Source organism: Balaenoptera acutorostrata, chromosome 7, assembly GCF_949987535.1.
Source record: "Balaenoptera acutorostrata chromosome 7, mBalAcu1.1, whole genome shotgun sequence".
Lineage (NCBI taxonomy): Eukaryota > Metazoa > Chordata > Mammalia > Artiodactyla > Balaenopteridae > Balaenoptera > Balaenoptera acutorostrata.
The window spans coordinates 97,716,000-97,732,882 of record NC_080070.1 but is presented as its reverse complement, the minus strand read 5'-3'; the positions used below and the strand labels follow the sequence as shown (position 1 = coordinate 97,732,882).

General features: G+C 38.9%; 1 protein-coding gene across 1 annotated transcript; it reads right to left on the bottom strand.

Annotated features, from left to right (window-relative positions):
* Window positions 1-2,524: 2,524 nt before the first annotated feature.
* Window positions 2,525-16,186, bottom strand: PSMC2 (proteasome 26S subunit, ATPase 2). Its single transcript, XM_007177316.3, has 12 exons — window positions 16,027-16,186; window positions 14,274-14,311; window positions 13,626-13,707; window positions 12,814-12,913; window positions 7,622-7,753; window positions 7,142-7,214; window positions 6,667-6,762; window positions 5,827-5,991; window positions 4,857-4,944; window positions 3,063-3,265; window positions 2,870-2,966; window positions 2,525-2,783 (listed from the first exon to the last, which is right to left on the bottom strand). The coding sequence occupies exons 1-12, from the start codon at window positions 16,094-16,096 to the stop codon at window positions 2,626-2,628; spliced, it is 1,302 nt and encodes a 433-aa protein (XP_007177378.1). The 5' UTR covers window positions 16,097-16,186; the 3' UTR covers window positions 2,525-2,625.
* Between the last annotated feature and the right edge of the window lie 697 nt (window positions 16,187-16,883).

Sequence of the window (16,883 nt, the reverse complement as noted above, 5' to 3'; positions counted from 1 at the left end):
AACTCCTCATTCAGGTCATAGACGCTGACTGTACAATCATACGGCAGCTCAGAGTGGGATCCCAATGCCAATCTCATCTGCAGTGGGACTCAGAGAAACAGTGAAGGGTATGAATCCTCTGCAGGCTCTGGGAGAAGCATTTTGTAGTTTTCAGGTAACATCTAAAATACCCATGTGGTTTGATCCTGTATCCTTACCTGTTTAACAGAGAAAGGAGGTGCCTGCCTCCAAAGGTACATGTTGAGAAAATGAGACTGCCCTCCAGTGTGTGTGGAGAGGGTAGCAAACCCAGAGAATCTGCCCCCGAGTGGGTGGGTGTGTTGTTCTGTTTGGGGAGTGGGGGGCGAGGGGGTACCCTTGTGTGGGGCTGAGGGAAGGAAGGGTATGTGGTGAAGACGACTTTATTATGTCTGCCCCTTTAATTAATCCAAATTCTAAAATCAAACACAACTTCCTTGGTGTGAGCCTGTATGCTTTAGTGAGTGCAAAAATGCTGTTGGTCCTTTTTTTCAGCAATGCTTTTAGGATTCAGTGGTGTATTCTTGATAACATGGATTGAGTGCTGATAAAAGTTGGTTTGAGGACTGATAAAAGTTGGTTTGAGGACTGATAAAAGTGTTATCTAATTCTCCAAACATACAGCTAACCAAAATGTGTGCAGTGGTTTTGAAACCCCTCAAATCCCAGCAGGAAAACGTTCAAAAGCCAGGACTGCACCAGGTAACCTGCCTGCTTACTGAGTTGGATTTAAACAAGTTTGAGCATCTCAAAAACCCACTTTGCCTTTAAAAAAGGCTTACCAGGTTTTTCATTGTACTGGTGTATAGCATTTCAGCTTTATGTAACAGATGAACCTGAGCTTTGTGAAAATTAAATTTTATAAATCTAATCACATTTTTAAAATGGTTTTTAAGTTTTTTTTTAAAGGATCACTACAGTATTTTTCTGAAGTCATAAACCCTTTGTATTGATTTATCAGCACACTAATATGTGTAAACATGTGTGTACACACACATATACACATGTTTATGCACACACACATACATATTTTAGGTGGAGGGAGTTACCAGTGAATGTGTATATTTTCTTTTTAAATGGGGTACAAACATGCTAATCTAGATAGTGTTGATGCTATCTGTATACATATGCCTGGGTAGAAACGCCCAGATTTTTCAAATAATTCATTGTGCATTGATTTGATGTGTGGCCAGTTAGATTTTCATCACGAAACTGAGATGTCAAGATTATTCACAGCCTATGACACGTTAGGCCTGAGTGGGCACCACATAACCAACTTGAGTTGTCTCACGTTGGTGCATCTGACGCATGTGGCAACATGAACAAGTGGTCAGACTTGAAGGAGTGTGTTCTGAATGCTTGCATTGATCAAAGCAGCACAAAAACACACATCTGTAGCCATTCACTTATCAGCATAACCTGGAAATGGTTCGCTTTCATACCTCATGAAAGACTAGGGCAGGCTTAGAAAAAAAAATTTCCTCATCAAGTTCACAAAAATGAAGAGAAAGGATGTTAGTTGGATTTTATGAATGAACAGCTTTATTCTGCTTTAAAACTTGCAAATTTTAAATATTTCAGTGCAACACAGCATTTTCTATGTTGTCAACTTTTTCTTTTGTGAATTAAAATGTATCCGTCTCTCACTATTTTGCATTACTTGTGAATACTGAACTACAATAAAAATATTCTTTATTGTGTTTGGGTCTCAGTGTTTGGCAGGGGCCTGGAAGGGGGTAATTGTGGTGGAAGAGGGGAGGGAATTTGGTGGTGGCTGTACAAGAAATAATTTTAAAGAGCTTTGTTTAAGATTCTAATAAAAACTTTTATTTTAGAAATACCTCACTATAGACCAGAAGTCTAACGGGAGCTTTACTGAAGTTTTTAACCATTAATTTATAAAATGAAAATAAGTACTTTTCTGTATAAAGCCAATTCCGATTTTCTAAATGAGATTATTATATGTATATGTTTCTTTTTGCTTTACTACTTCGCTAGTCATTAAAATCAACAATTCTTCTTGATTAATTTGAAATCAATCAACTCAAATGGCAAAGCAAAACACATTACATCAGATGCTTCCTACACTTTAAACATAGTTTAGCCAAAGCTGCTTTATTCAACGTTGTAGGAAAAAACCTGTCGAAACACATGTGATCACGTGCCTGGATGGGCCGTTGTGATGAGGGCAGAAGAGCATAATGGGCAGGACATCGGCGATGGAGCTGTCAAACTTGGACTTGAATCCCAGCTCTGCTACAAGGAAACGAGGTAGGAAAATTCTGCATCTGTTAAATCCGCGTCACTGGGCAGATGGGAAGATAAAATGAGATAATATATGTACAGCACTCAACCAGCATATGCCTAGAACATATGTGGTTAAAGCAAGCACTTCACAATGTGGAACCTTTAAAAATGGTAGCAAGTCAGAAAACAGCTTTTCTGCCTAACGGCATTAGATATCACCCTTTATTGTACCACAGAGAAAAGACATCTGAAAAACATACAATTTTGAAAACCATTTATTTTGTGTGTGAAATGGTTATTAAGAAGTCTGTATAACGTTAGGATTCCAGTGAAAAGTGTTTTCACGAACACCTCCAGGGCTCAGTTGTATGTCATATAGCGCGGAGTAGCACTGAATTTGGCATAGGACTTGATGACCTTATTTACAGCTTCCAAGAAATCCTTCTCAGTAGCAATTTTTCGCCGTGCTCGGATGGCAAACATACCAGCTTCTGTGCAGACGCTTCTGATCTCAGCACCTTTCAAACAAAAAGAAAATAACAGGCTTAATTAAAGCAGCCCAAATAGACAGACCAGCAAATAGAAGCAAGACCTTTCTACCTACCAGTGCTATTTGGACACAGTCGTGCTAACAATTCAAATCTGATATCTCTTTCAACACTCATTGAACGGGCATGAATCTTAAAAATGTGAGTCCGACCCTAAAAATAGGGGAATTGACAAATATTAAAATGGAAAACAGCACAGGAAGAAAAAATTTCAAGAATCCCTTTTCTACAGTGAAATGATGTTCCCACCTCTAGATCAGGTAAGCTAAACTCAATCTTCCTGTCCAGTCTCCCGGGCCTCATCAGCGCTGGGTCCAGAGTGTCAGGTCTGTTTGTGGCCATCAGAACTTTAATGTTGCCTCGAGGATCAAACCCATCCAGCTGATTGATCAGCTCCAACATGGTCCTCTGCACTTCATTGTCACCCCCAGCACCATCATCAAAACGAGCCCCTGAGAAGACAGGAGGAAAGACACTCTTCACATCTACTCAGAGCAGCACAGTAAATCTCAGCTCAGTAAATCTCAGCTCAGATCACACCCTCCAGCCCAAGGGAACTTCTCAGTTTTAAGCAAATCCTGTAAGAACAGCCTGATTTACACAAAACTAATGAGAAAAGGACTCGTCATAGGTTGATTTAACATAAGTTCCTTTATTTTTTTTAAATCCTCTTTAAGGATTTTGGTTTAAGTCACTCAAAAACACCTCCATTCAACACAATATACTATACACCTAGACTAGGCAAAAGAATACATGGAAAGTTCAGCACTATAATGGTATTTGAGTATATGTAAGAAAATGCCAAACAACTCTTCTAAATTTCTCAAAACTGTCCTTAAAAATATGGCTAAATCCATAATACAGTAGAACTGTTAACAGCTTACTATCACACTGATTTGGATATATTAGAATACTCTAGGTTAATGTCAATACTCTTCTTCATTTCAACCAAAATAGCACAAGAAGAGGCCTCCGTATACATTTTTTCATTTTAAAATTGTATAAATACATACTGTTGTATTAATGCATTACGTACATTATAAAATACAAAAACAGAAGTTTTAAAAATGAGATTAAATATGAAGAAAAGTACCAATATTTTCTTCCTTCACCCTAATACTGTTTTATACAAAATCCATTTTGGAAGCCACAGTTTCAGAGCATCCTGACATCATAAGGCTTATTCCAGTGATACTACAAAAATGACTTCAGGGTCACAACACCGCATCTACAGACTGCGGTCAAATTATGGCCCTTGAACATTACGTACAGAATGTCCAAAGCCCACAACATCCATCCAGTCTAAAAGCAAGACTTTAGGTATCCTAACCTCAGTCCCCAAACAGTGTTACAGCATCCACTATATTTTTTAAGACTTTTTTTGTCACTAAGTTCATTAAATAACAACTGTCTGGTGATATGACACTTCTGCAGCTAATAGGAACTATTACTCTTATAGACTGTAACAATAGCCAAGGCCTATAGTACAGTATAGAGTTTTCAAAGTCAATCACATTTATGACTGACTTCAAACCTCAAAAACCCATGAAATAAACAAGGCTGGAATTATCATTTCTTTTATAAAAGCAGCAAACTGGGGCTCAGAGGTAGTTAAAATAACTTGTCTAGATTGCACAGCTAATACTGTATTTCATCAAATCGATGAAGCCAATAATGTTATTTTATGTACACTTTATGAAAAACTACCACCAATTAAATTATGCCCCAGTGCTTTCTGATCCGATTAAGTGAAGCTGTATCCCAAGTTAGGAGTTGCTAAAGTGAAAATATGTGCCCTAGGAAAGAAACTGGCAAAGTTCAAAGATAAAGACTTTGAGAAATACCAATACTACATATTGCCGCTTCTTTCCTTTATGGTGTGGCCCTACAGTTTATTAGATCTGTGACTCTGATGTGCTAAAGCTCATAAAAGAGTTGGAATTAAAATTCTGTACAAGATTAATGTATCAGGGGAACTTTACACATATTACTACAGAATTCTCATGAAACCCAGTTGTAAAGTTCTCGAGATACCATTCATACCTCCAATAGCATCAATTTCATCAAAGAAGATAAGGCAGGCTTTCTTTGTTCTGGCCATTTCAAAGAGCTCTCGAACCATTCGAGCCCCCTGATGAAAAAAAGAAAGTGTTAATTCAGAGTTGGTTTTTAAATCTTTTAAAATATAATAAGTTATACTTCAAACTTTCCTAACAGTATTCTCAACCATTATTACCAAAAGCTTTTTCAGGAGGACTGAAGTTTGTTACCTATTCCGTCAAATTAATCTTATTAGCTTTAAAACAATCTTAAGTAATTTCATGATTTTGTACCTATTAAATAGCCAATAACTTTAAGACCTGAAGAGGTCAAATTAACACGATTAAATAAAATAAAGGCACCATTTCAATCAATAAAACTTGAGGAAATAAAAGCATCTGATCCATCACTTGGCATTTCTGATCAATGAATTTGATTTTGATAAGGAATAAAAGTATATCTCAACTCATGCAGATCCTTTTTCTAATTCTCATTGTAAGTATACTAATCATTAATGTTTCAGTTATAATATATTCAGCCCTAGACTTACTCTCTAATGAAAAAAACGTGTGTGTGTGTGTACACACGTGTGTACATACACCCACACACATACACATAGACAATCTCTGTTCTCTTTCTCAAAACAACATAAAACACTGCCCCTGAAGTGAATATACTTTCGAATGCATTCACTGGGCATTACTGGGTTATTGATCTTACAAATCAAATCTGCAGAAAATGTCACCCTTCTGAGTAGGGAGCATACTGATTAAAAATGTTAAGCAGTTTTATTTCCAAATGACCACACGGGAAGGCTGGTGGCTTCTGGGCTTCTGACCTACTAATTACAATCCATCAATCAAAAAATGTCACGTCTCAATCTTCAATGCAGAATTCCCATTTTAATTTCATCTATGCTTTATAAATCTTTCATAGAGCTACATATTCTTTGATTATGATCAATTTACTTTACCTCACCGACGTACTTCTGTACAAGTTCAGATCCAATAACTCGAATGAAGCAAGCGTCAGTCCTATTAGCAACTGCCCGAGCACAGAGTGTCTTGCCTGTACCCGGTGGACCAAAGAGCAGCACACCCTTAGGAGGCTCAATGCCAAGGTTAACAAACCTCTCTGGCTGTGATGGAGACACGATTTTTACACTTATCAATTCTCTATAATAAAAGCAAGACTACTTCTACATCAGTATATTTAAACCAAAATTATTAAGTCCACAATTTATATACTTGATCTAAGTAAGAATTTTACTTATTCTAAGACATAAGATCTAAACTAGACTCATATTAATACACAAGGCTGAATGGCTTTTAAAGGTATTTCTATTACCCAGGGTTAACAAAACATTTTTTCCCCTAATTTTAAAAAATTACAGTGTTTAAAGAACAAAAGTATTATATATTTAATACATAATAATATGATAATTAATCCTAGTTTTTTCCATTATCCCCCCAGGTTTAATTTGATTCAATTAAAGCCCATTTCTTCTTGATAGCATTAAAACACATTGTTTCTTCTACAACCTATTCTAAAGGTTACGCCTCAACCTCCCTTGTCACTCTAAATAGCAGATTCTTCTTTTTTTGAATAGGCTTGATGACTAAATCCTTTTGCTTTCTCTTCTGGAACTTACCAATTCTCCACACCTTTACCCTCTACCCCATCAAAAATTTTCGTTTAGGAAAACATAAAATTTTAAAACTAATATATAGGCATAATTTTAGTGCACAGTACACAAAACGCTCTCACATCTTTGTACAAAGAAATTTAAAAGGCAAAAGACTCAACCACTTACATGAAGTAATGGGGTTTCAACTACTTCTCGAAGTTTCTCAATCTGTTCCTTACAGCCACCCACATCACTATATGTAACATCAGGTTTTTCCTCCACCTAAGAGAGGAATGAAAATGTACAACATAGAGCCACACGCTTTTGCATACTAATCCAATTGTTCTATCCAGTAGAGCAGACCCAATACCCTAAAAGAAAAATCAGATTTATAGCAAGTAAGAATTATAATAAAAATGGAATACACTGCCCAGTGTCCTAGACCCACTTGCTATATTACTTGTTATGACAATAAGTGAGAGACAAACTACTAAAATAAAGAACAATAAAGACTTCCTCATCTGAAAAATTGTTTTAAAAATTTTGGCAACTCTTCAATACATACCCACATATTAATATTTTATTAGTTAAAAGTTTCAACGTTTTTTCGAGATGGATGCAATTAGTCATGCCATTCCTTTTCCCTCCCATAGTTTCTTACCTGCATCATGGTAACTGTTGGGTCAATCTTAGGAGGCAGTGGAATGTGAATCTGATACTTATTTCTGTCCACACTAAGGAGGTAAAAAAGAGCCTCACCAATACATTCAAAAAATTTACTGAGTGAATTATCATGTGTTCTATATACATTATTTACATTAACTCACTTAATCCTCATAACCATCCTAGAGCAAGTGCCTCCTCCACCTACACCATGTTACCTTAAATAGACCGGCAAACTCAACTCTACAATTCTGTACTTAGTTTGATCATGACACTTGAGGGCATAAAAGGCCAAGTGGGGGTGGGGAGGTCAGGAAACAGATGCAGCAGCAGCAAGGCTGTCCAACTGCAGCCCTCTCCTAGGCTACCCCGGTACTCCATGGCACCCAGGTCACCCATTCAGAAGCAAGCCAAGGGTGTGAACGTGACATGGCATCTTCAACGAAAGACGAGTATTTACTGCAAATAGATATCTTACCCAACTCTCATCCCTTCTTCAATGTCAGTAGGTGCAACCTGATCACTGAGGTCCACCACAAACTTGGCAAACTGCTTCACGTTGATAATGTACTTCGGGTCCTCCGAATCAGCATTGATTATCTTTGTGCATCTAACATGGCAAAAGGCTTGATTAGAGTAAGGAACCTGAACCACTAATAATGAATTCAAGTAACTAGATTCTCTCCTGGGTATGCAGTACACTAATAAGCAGGTGTAAACTAGAACTGCAGAAACTGGGCCACTGTTAAGGATCCTTCTCTACAGAATATGCTCAATCCCAAGGGTCTGCTCAACTTTAGCCAAGCCATAAAAATTTCAAAAGATACATTCCTCTGGAAAATTAAACCCAAATATTTCATCATTAAGAAGTTCTCTTTACAAAGAGGGGAAAGTGGCGGGGAGGCGGGATGGTGGTGTGATGAATTGGGAGATTGGGATTGACATATATACACTAATATGTATAAAACAGATAACTAATAAGAACCTGCTGTATACAAAAATAAAATAAAATTCAAGGGCTTCCCTCGTGGCGCAGCGGTTGAGAATCTGCCTGCCAATGCAGGGGACACGGGTTCGAGCCCTGGTCTGGGAAGATCCCACATGCCGCAGAGCAACTGGGCCCGTGAGCCACAACTACTGAGCCTGCGCGTCTGGAGCCTGTGCTCCGCAACAAGAGGCCGCGATAGTGAGAGGCCCGCGCACCGCGATGAAGAGTGGGCCCCGCTTGCCACAACTAGAGAAAGCCCTTGCACAGAAATGAAGACCCAACACAGCCATAAATAAATAAATTAAAAAAAAAAAAAAAAGGGCTGAATCCTGGTAAGACCAGCGAGCATTTTGCGTTTAAATTCGCCTTCATCCCACAGCCCTCTCCCCAGCTCTGCACAAGACTTGAAAGCCAACAGCCTCACAGCCATGGTAGATGTGAAAACAAGCAGCCTCCCTGTGGGGAAGGCAGGGACAAAGAACTGGAGCTCCCCAAAAGCCCAGCCCCAGAGAACTACTTGACCTGTCTGGCAGCTAGCTGAAAAGCTCCGTTCTCAGGGCTTGCTTTTATTTGACCGGACTCAGAGCTCACTGTCTACACACCCCCTGCCCACAGGACATTTACTGGAAACAATCAGTGGCAACTGTTTAACATCAACTGTCTGAGGCGGCATTTACCAGTTGGGGCTAACAAGAGGCTGACCAAAAAAATTCAGAGAAAAAACAGCAAAGAATAGCAGCAGTAACAAACCCTGGGGAAAGGGGAAATCTGAGTTCCAGAACTGACATTATTTAAAATGTCCAGTTTCTATCAAAAAATTATGAGACACAAAAAGAAAAATATGGCCCATACATAGGGAAAAAAAGTACATAGAAACTGTCCTTGAGAAAGCCTAGACATTGGTCTTACTAAACAAAAACTTTAATCAGTGTCATAAATATTTTTTTAAAAACCAAAGGAAACCATGTCTAAAGAATTAATGGGAGGTCTGAGAACAATGTCTCACCAGAGAGTATCAACGAAGAGAGAAATTAGACTGGAATATAATCTGGCTATTAAAAAAAAAGATGTTCTGATACAAGCTATAACGTGAATGAAGCTTAAAACACTATGCTAAGCTAAAGAAGCCAGAAAAAGGTCATGTCTTGTATAATTACACTTACATGAAATGTCCAGGACAGGCAAATCCATAGAGACAGGAAGTAGATGAGTGGTTGCCAGGGGCCAGTGAGAGAGGGGAATAGGGACAGTTAATAGCTACGGGGTTTCTTTTGGAGGTGATGAAAATATTCTGGAGAGTAAAACAAAGTGTCAAGAAATGCTGGGGCAAGGGGTAGGGTGGTGGTAACTTCACTGAAAATGAGGAGAGTGTGGAGGTGAGAGGGGAAGGGTGATTAAACATAAGTGAACCTGCCACTGACATTCCCTAGCCCTCTATCTCCACTGTTCTTCCAAAATACTGGAGATTGGAGACAACACGAGACTGAAGACAACTTCTCTGGGAAAAGTGACCATCCAAATGAAAAGATCTAAAGATACTGACCCTGAAGGCTCCCCAACTAAACATTCAACCGTATAAGCTACAGTGAAGCTTGAGATAGACATGCCTCACTATTTTTTTTTTAATTTATTTTTATATTTATTTTTGGCTGTGTTGGGTCCCCACCTCTGTGCGAGGGCCTTCTCTAGTTGCGGCAAGCAGGGGCCACTCTTCATCGCGGTGCGCGGGCCTCCCACTATCGCGGCCTATCTTGTTGCGGAGCACAGGCTCCAGACGCGCAGGCCCAGTAGTTGTGGCTCACGGGCCCAGTTGCTCCGCGGCATGCGGGATCTTCCCAGACCAGGGCTCGAACCCGTGTCCCCTGCATTGGCAGGCAGACTCCCAACCACTGCACCACCAGGGAAGCCCCATGCCTCACTATTGAATCTAGAGCTTCTATCAGCTTTTTGGTCTCCCACTAAACAAAAGCACAAAGTAAGATTACCAGACATCTAACATAAAAGACAGACACCAAGCAAGCAAAGAGGAAAAAAGCATCTTAGAGGAAACAGAAACCTTCCAGTTATCCTTAACTTCCTTAGACATGACAGCATATTACAACCATGATATGAGAACAGGACAACACAACATAAGCACTGAAAGAAAGAAAAGCTCTTGGAAATTAAAAACTTAAGTGAGAGGGAAAAAAATCAATACATAGACTCAAAGTTAAGAAAATCTAACAAAAAAGTAGAACAAAAAGACAAAACAAAGAAAAGCAGGAGAGAAAGATTAGCATTTCCAGGAGGTCCATATCCCTGTAACAGAAGTCCAGAACAGAGGACCAAGAAAATGGAAAGAAACTATTTACAAATAAATAGTTTCAAGAAAATGTGCACGCTGAAGGACATGAGAGCGCAGCACCACAGCTGAGAACACACCAACACCAAGGCACGCAGCCATGGAATTTCAGAACACTGAGAACAAGGGAAGACCCTACAACTTTCAGAGGAAGAACAGGTCACATATACAGGACTGGGAATCAGAATGGCTTCAGACTAACAACACCGGGAGGCAGAGGACAATGTAAATAACAATGCGTTCAAAATTCTGAAGGAGAAGAATTTTCTATCAGCCAAGATATTTCCAGACATATGTGGTCTCAAATGGTACCTCCCAAATGAACCTTTCAGGAAGCTACCAGAGAATACAGGCCACCTAATGAGGGTGTAAAGAAATCAGAAAGAGAAACTCGTGATACACGAGCAACAGAGAGAGTCACAGGGAACCTCCAGGGTAAGAAGTCACAGGATGCTCGTGATTCAGCAGGCGTTCAGGGCAACCAGTCCAAACTGAAGCAGGTCAGAAAGTGCTGGGAAAGGCTTGCTCAGGAAGATGAACCTGAGAGAATACCTGATGCAGCTGATGCACCTGAGGTACACATGAGAAAACCTGACGGACCTAATGCATCTGAAGAACAACTGAGATGATCGGGAAAAACCGGGGGGCGGGGGGTTGAGTTAGTAATATACATAGACAACAAGGCAAATGAAAAAACGAGACAGTTAGGGCAAGGAAAACAAAAAGTGGTCGAAGAAAGGAAAAGTAATCACAGTTTACTAATGGCTCTTTGTGAATAGGGTTTACTTAGCCATAATTATGAAAACACTAAATATGGATCTAACCAAAATTTTAATATAATTACATTATGAGGCCATAAGGATGAGAAGGACATGTCTTTGGGATGAAGGTAGAGGAAACAAAGCAAAACAAAATCCTCATCTTTCATGGTGGGAAAACCAATAACCACCACCTGAAACTAAAAAATCAAGAAGTGATCTACAATATACAAAACTTGACACTATCCATTAGAAATAGAAAGGCAGAAACCAAAATAACCACCTAAAAATTTTGAAAATAGGTGTCTCTAGTAAAGAGGAATTAGGAAAAACTGTTGTTATAGAACTATTTAACTCTTTAAAACCATGATAAAACTAAAAAGCAAATAAAGGAAAGCATGGAAAGACAGAAAAAGGAAAGGAGGATAAGATGAAAGAAAAATAACCTGTAACTGTATTAAAGAGGCAAAATTAAAACTTTCAATAATTAGAATAAAACACAGGAGAACATGTTTATAATCTTGGAATGGGCTAGGCCTTTTTAAGCAACATTAAAGCCCAAAAGGTATAATGACAAAGCTAACATATTTTATTTACCTCCTAAAAAGTTAAAACAGTACAACAAAAAGTACCGAGAAGTTAAAAGTCAAGTGAGAGACTGAGAAAAAATATTTGTAGCATATTTAAGAAAAGATTAATATGTACAATATATAAACCATTCCTAAAAATTAACAAGAAACAATCCAATGGAACAAAACCTGAATGGTCAAAAAAATACAAATGTTTAATAAGTATAAGAAGTAGCTATCATACTACTAATCAGCACGACACAAATTAAAGTGAATTTTTTTTTTAATTTTTTTGCCCAAATGGCAAAAGTGTAAAAATCAATAATTACAAATCTTACATTGATCAGGCAAATATGCATTTCCCTCAAAACCTTTGGGTGAGAGTGTAGACTGGCCAAACCACTTTTTTTCACACATTTTCAAAACGATAAATGCCTCTGTCCCCATAATTCCACTTCTAGTAAGCTATACTATAGAAATGTATGCACCTATGTAGAGAAATATTTAACATGAGTGTTCAGTCCAGCACTGTTATCATAACAGAAATTGCAAACAACCCAACACCTACAGAATATTATGTAATTTTTAAAAAACAAGAGAAACAAGAAATAAAAAAGGTACATCTATAACAAAGACAATGAAAGATTTCCAAAATATGTAGTTATATCTAAAAAGAAAACAGGACGTTTCTTTGTATGTAAATATATACGTGAAGACGCACTGCAGGATTAAGAGGACCAAATCATTTTCAGTAGTTAGACGGGAAGGAAGGTTTTCATATTTTGCTCTGTATCTGCCTGTATCATTTGAATCTTTTATATGATTATGTCTTCACCTATTTCTTAAATAATTGTTTAAAGTATAAAGTTTTAACCCCAGATACTTTTGGAGAAAGCTGCATTTACTTGGAATATGGCATAAAAATTCTTTACGAACTATTACATTATACCCAAGACTTGAAAAAGTACCTGAAAGTACAGATAAAAATAAATTTCCACAGAGCACTATGCGTACCTCGCAACCTGCAAAGGCTGTTCACTCTGGAGTGTTTGCTTATCAGCAGCCAAATCCCAGAGTGCTGGTGGGGCCAGGCCAGTGTCAGACTCTTTAATACCTACGTAAGGAAAGATTACAAAATTCACTGGGCTGTAACGCAAGCTTTCTCACCCCAGCACCACTACCATTCTGGACTGAATAGTTTGCCGTGGGGGGCGTCCTGTGCATTCCAGGATGGGCAGGAGCGTCCCGGCCTCTGGCCACTAGTCACTAGCACCACCTCCCCCTTAAGCTGGGAGAATCAAGAATGAGTCTAGATGCTGCCGAATGTCCTAGGGGGATGACCCCAGTTGAAAACCATGGCCCTAAAGTAGTCACAGGCCAAAAATGTGATGCGATGCCATCTTTGACATTTTTTTGTGCAAGTCAAATAGTATCAATATAAAACTTCACCACTCAAGTTCCCAAAAAGAAAAGTTTCCGACTACTAGGCCATAGCCCACTTACTTCAAGCAATACCATGTGAGATCATATTTTTATTCAAGAAGAAATTTTGACTTGTTTATTATAGTCTACTGAACTAGCTTTGACCAACAGAAACAATACTTACTTAAAGGATGATGTTTCTTAATTGCTTAAGCATTAAACTTTCTTGTAAAAGGTAATGAAAAGAGATTATTAAATGAGATCCAATTTCTTAACAGATAGGAAGGATAATAATTTGTTTAAATCTGTGATTCATGGAAGAGTGACATTTGCATTTCAGCTCCTTTGATATAATCAAACCATTACCCATAAAGAGGGGAAACAGAAATAAAAAATATACATACCCGTGAGCTCATTAATTTTCTTGAGAAGTTGTTGAATGTCATCTTCAACCTGTTTGATTTGCCTAGAGTAAGTGCTCTGACCCTAGGAGATAAAGGTCAGTTTAATTAGAATATCAGGATACCAACAATATATTAAACTATAAACAAAAACTTTTAACAGTTACACTTGTAATAGCTATTATTGTCCTAAAGCTTGTGAAATGAGAGTAGAGAGAGGGAATCTATCATTTTCAGAACTATTCCTGAACCAATATATTCCCCTAACAGGCAACACACCATTATGCAAGGTAACAAATGAAAATCATACCTGAAATTATCTAAAATTCAAGTCCATTTCTATGCATTAAAACTTACCACTTCATATCTAATTCATTTTCATACATTTTAAATATAGTAAATTATTTCAAATATCTTTCAATATAGTACCGCACTTTAATTACAAATAGTACAAAGATAATGTATAAGCTTAGACACACTGAGTATTTACTCTCTGATCTATTCTAAATAGAAACTGTAGGTGGATAACTTTTTTCAGTGAAGATTAAACAGCTGGACAGTCTCTTCCAACTATTCTGGAAGGCCAATACCAACAAGAGTCCTTATTTCAACACAAAACATCTATATTTTGTAGACATTGAAAGGACTTACATAAGTTTTCAGCAAGGCAATATCCCCCTCATCCAGAGCTAAAAGAAAAGAGATAATACATGAAATTCAAACAAAAGAAACTAGAGCTTACGATTCTTTTCTGTTCAATTCAGATTGCATTGAGTGAGAAAAACTGTGAAAAGTTGTAATGATATAAACACAACCATCAAATAGTTCCTGGACTCAAGGAGCTTTTATCTAACTGGGTGAAGGCAGATTTTAAAAAGTACATAACATAGCTTCAAAGTGATATGACATAACAAGAACAGGGAGCCCAAAGAACAGACTTTGAGATTCAGAACGACCTGAGCACTAGTCCCAGAAAGGTCATGCATTTGCTGAGTAACCTTGGAAAAACCATTTAAGTTCTCTGAGCCATTTAAGTCTTCTCACCTGGAAAAATGTTAGCCTCCGTGTTGCTCTAAAGATCAAGTAAGACATGGATGAAGAAGCGCAGAAAAATGCTACACACATTAGTCATAACTGTATCCAAGGGATAAATTTGTTAATATAGTTATAGAATTACAACCTACCCAGAGAAATACCCAGATGAAATGTTACATCTCTGTGACTAAATTTTACACTAGGTGACTGAGTACCTCTTTCAAGGGAAAAGAGTGAGATGAAAGTGGACAGGAAATGCTCCTTCTCTGGGGGGTGGGTGGATATTAAGAAGAAAGGGTGCTAGGAGAGGTTGAAGTTGTTTAGGAAGGAAAGACAACAAAAAACCACCATGAGAATGTTTTAAAATAGCCTATAAGGAACAAAAGAAAACAGCATAAAGATAAGGCTTTTACAAAAGGGGCTACTGGGAAGAAATCATGAACGAACGTGCTGCGGGGAAAGGGTCAAGTGGTATAGTCTGTAAGGCGAACAACCCAGCAGTGTCTATAAAAATTACAACTTCATTTCTAAAATTTACCCTACAGCTTGCGTTTGTGCACGTAGTAAAGAGTTATATTAACAAGGTTATTCATTGCTCTACAATGGCCAACAGACGGGAAGAAAACGCAATGTCCATCAATAATGATTATTACTGAACACCCAATCATTTGGGATACTATACAGACCACACTGACTCTACATAATGATACGAACTTATATCATTAAGATTTTTTAAAAAGCAAGATGTACAGCATGTTACATATATGTAAAAAAAAAAAAGAATATACAAACAAACTTGCTTGTATGTACACAAAAAATGCCTAGAAAGATGAGGCAAAACGGCAACATCAGTTGCCTCCGTGGATAAGAGGGGGCCGGGGTCACGGATGAGACACCTTTCCATTTATCTTTTTCGCTTTCGTGTTTTGAATCATGTGAATGAATTATCTAGTCTAAGGAATGTTTTTTAAAAAAGAAAATTATGTCTCAGGATCCTGGCTATACAGTGATAACAGCAAGCTGTCACTTGAGGGGGAGAAGGGACAGCCAAGAGGGTCCAGGCGACCAAGCACCGCCAGGCGGGGAACTTTTCAAGGCCTGCAAGGCCAAGCGGGGCGCGTGACTCCCTCAAGACCTGAGAGCTGAATGTGAATAAAAATTTCGATCAGCGGGAGATAAACACAGGACGCGGGGCTGGTAGACGGAGACGGAGAGGACAGGCCGGTCAACCCGGCTGCCGCACCAGACTCAAATCACTAGCGGCACAAAAGCGACGGAGCGCCGAGCAAGAATCCAAGCCCCCCCATCCCGGACCCCGGGCCAAGACTGGTCCTGCCCCGGCCCGGAGCTCCTGCCTACGTCAACTGACCTCGGATGGGCTTGTCGTCCTTCTCATCTTCTTTGGTTTTCCGCTGATCTGCACCGAGGTAATCCGGCATTTTAGGAGATCCAAGGACCTCAGCTTGCTGAGTGATTACACAGCACCTTCCTCGCTTCCGGTGGCGCCCCCGCCTTTCCCTTCCTCACCGGAAGTAAAGCCGGCTCCGCGGGCCCTTTTGCCCCAGAAACGGGCGGAAGAACGCCACGGAGGAGACGCGCTGCGGCGGGAGAGCAGCAAAGGGGAGTGAGAAGGTCTCGCTGTTAGGAGGGAACGTCGCTCTCCCTTAGCCGCTCACCGTGGCGAGTTCCCTGAGCAACAGATTGCAAGATCAACTCAGGCTCAGGTCGCAGAGTTTAAATCCTGCTTTAGTCATTTAAACTCTGTACTCTTGGGTAACTTCTTTAATCCCTGTGTTTTAATTTTCCCCTTTGACCTCACAGCATTGTGGATGCATTAAATAACAATGTTTGTAAAGTACCTGGCTTATTCGATACGCAATGAGTAGTGACTAGATTTATAAATAGAGTGAAGGTAAATAGAAGTTGTTCACTAATTTGACATTAACAAGGGATGAGGAGGTAAACGGTTTCCATGTTTGACCCTGCTGCCAAAGAGTGGTACCATCTTCAGATACAGGAGAGCCAGAGAAGAGAGCAGGTTTGAAAGAAATGAATTCGGGAGATGAGGAACGGAAGAGAGCAGTTAGACAATTGTAGAAGTTAGAAATGAAAAAAAGAAAAAAGCCTGACCTTTCTGTACCCAGTCAGCAGTGAAAAGGCAACCTACAGAATGAGAGAAAATATTTGTAAGTCATATATCTGATAAGGGGTTAATATCCAGAATAT

Coding starts and splice junctions, on each gene's coding strand:
- PSMC2 (XM_007177316.3), bottom strand. CDS start 16,096: ATGCCGGATTACCTCGGTGCAGATCAGCGGAAAACCAAAGAAGATGAG. Junction 14,312..16,026: donor GGACGACAAGCCCATCCGAG/GTCAGTTGACGT, acceptor CTTTTCTTTTAG/CTCTGGATGAGGGGGATATT. Junction 6,763..7,141: donor CAACAGTTACCATGATGCAG/GTAAGAAACTAT, acceptor TTCCTCTCTTAG/GTGGAGGAAAAACCTGATGT.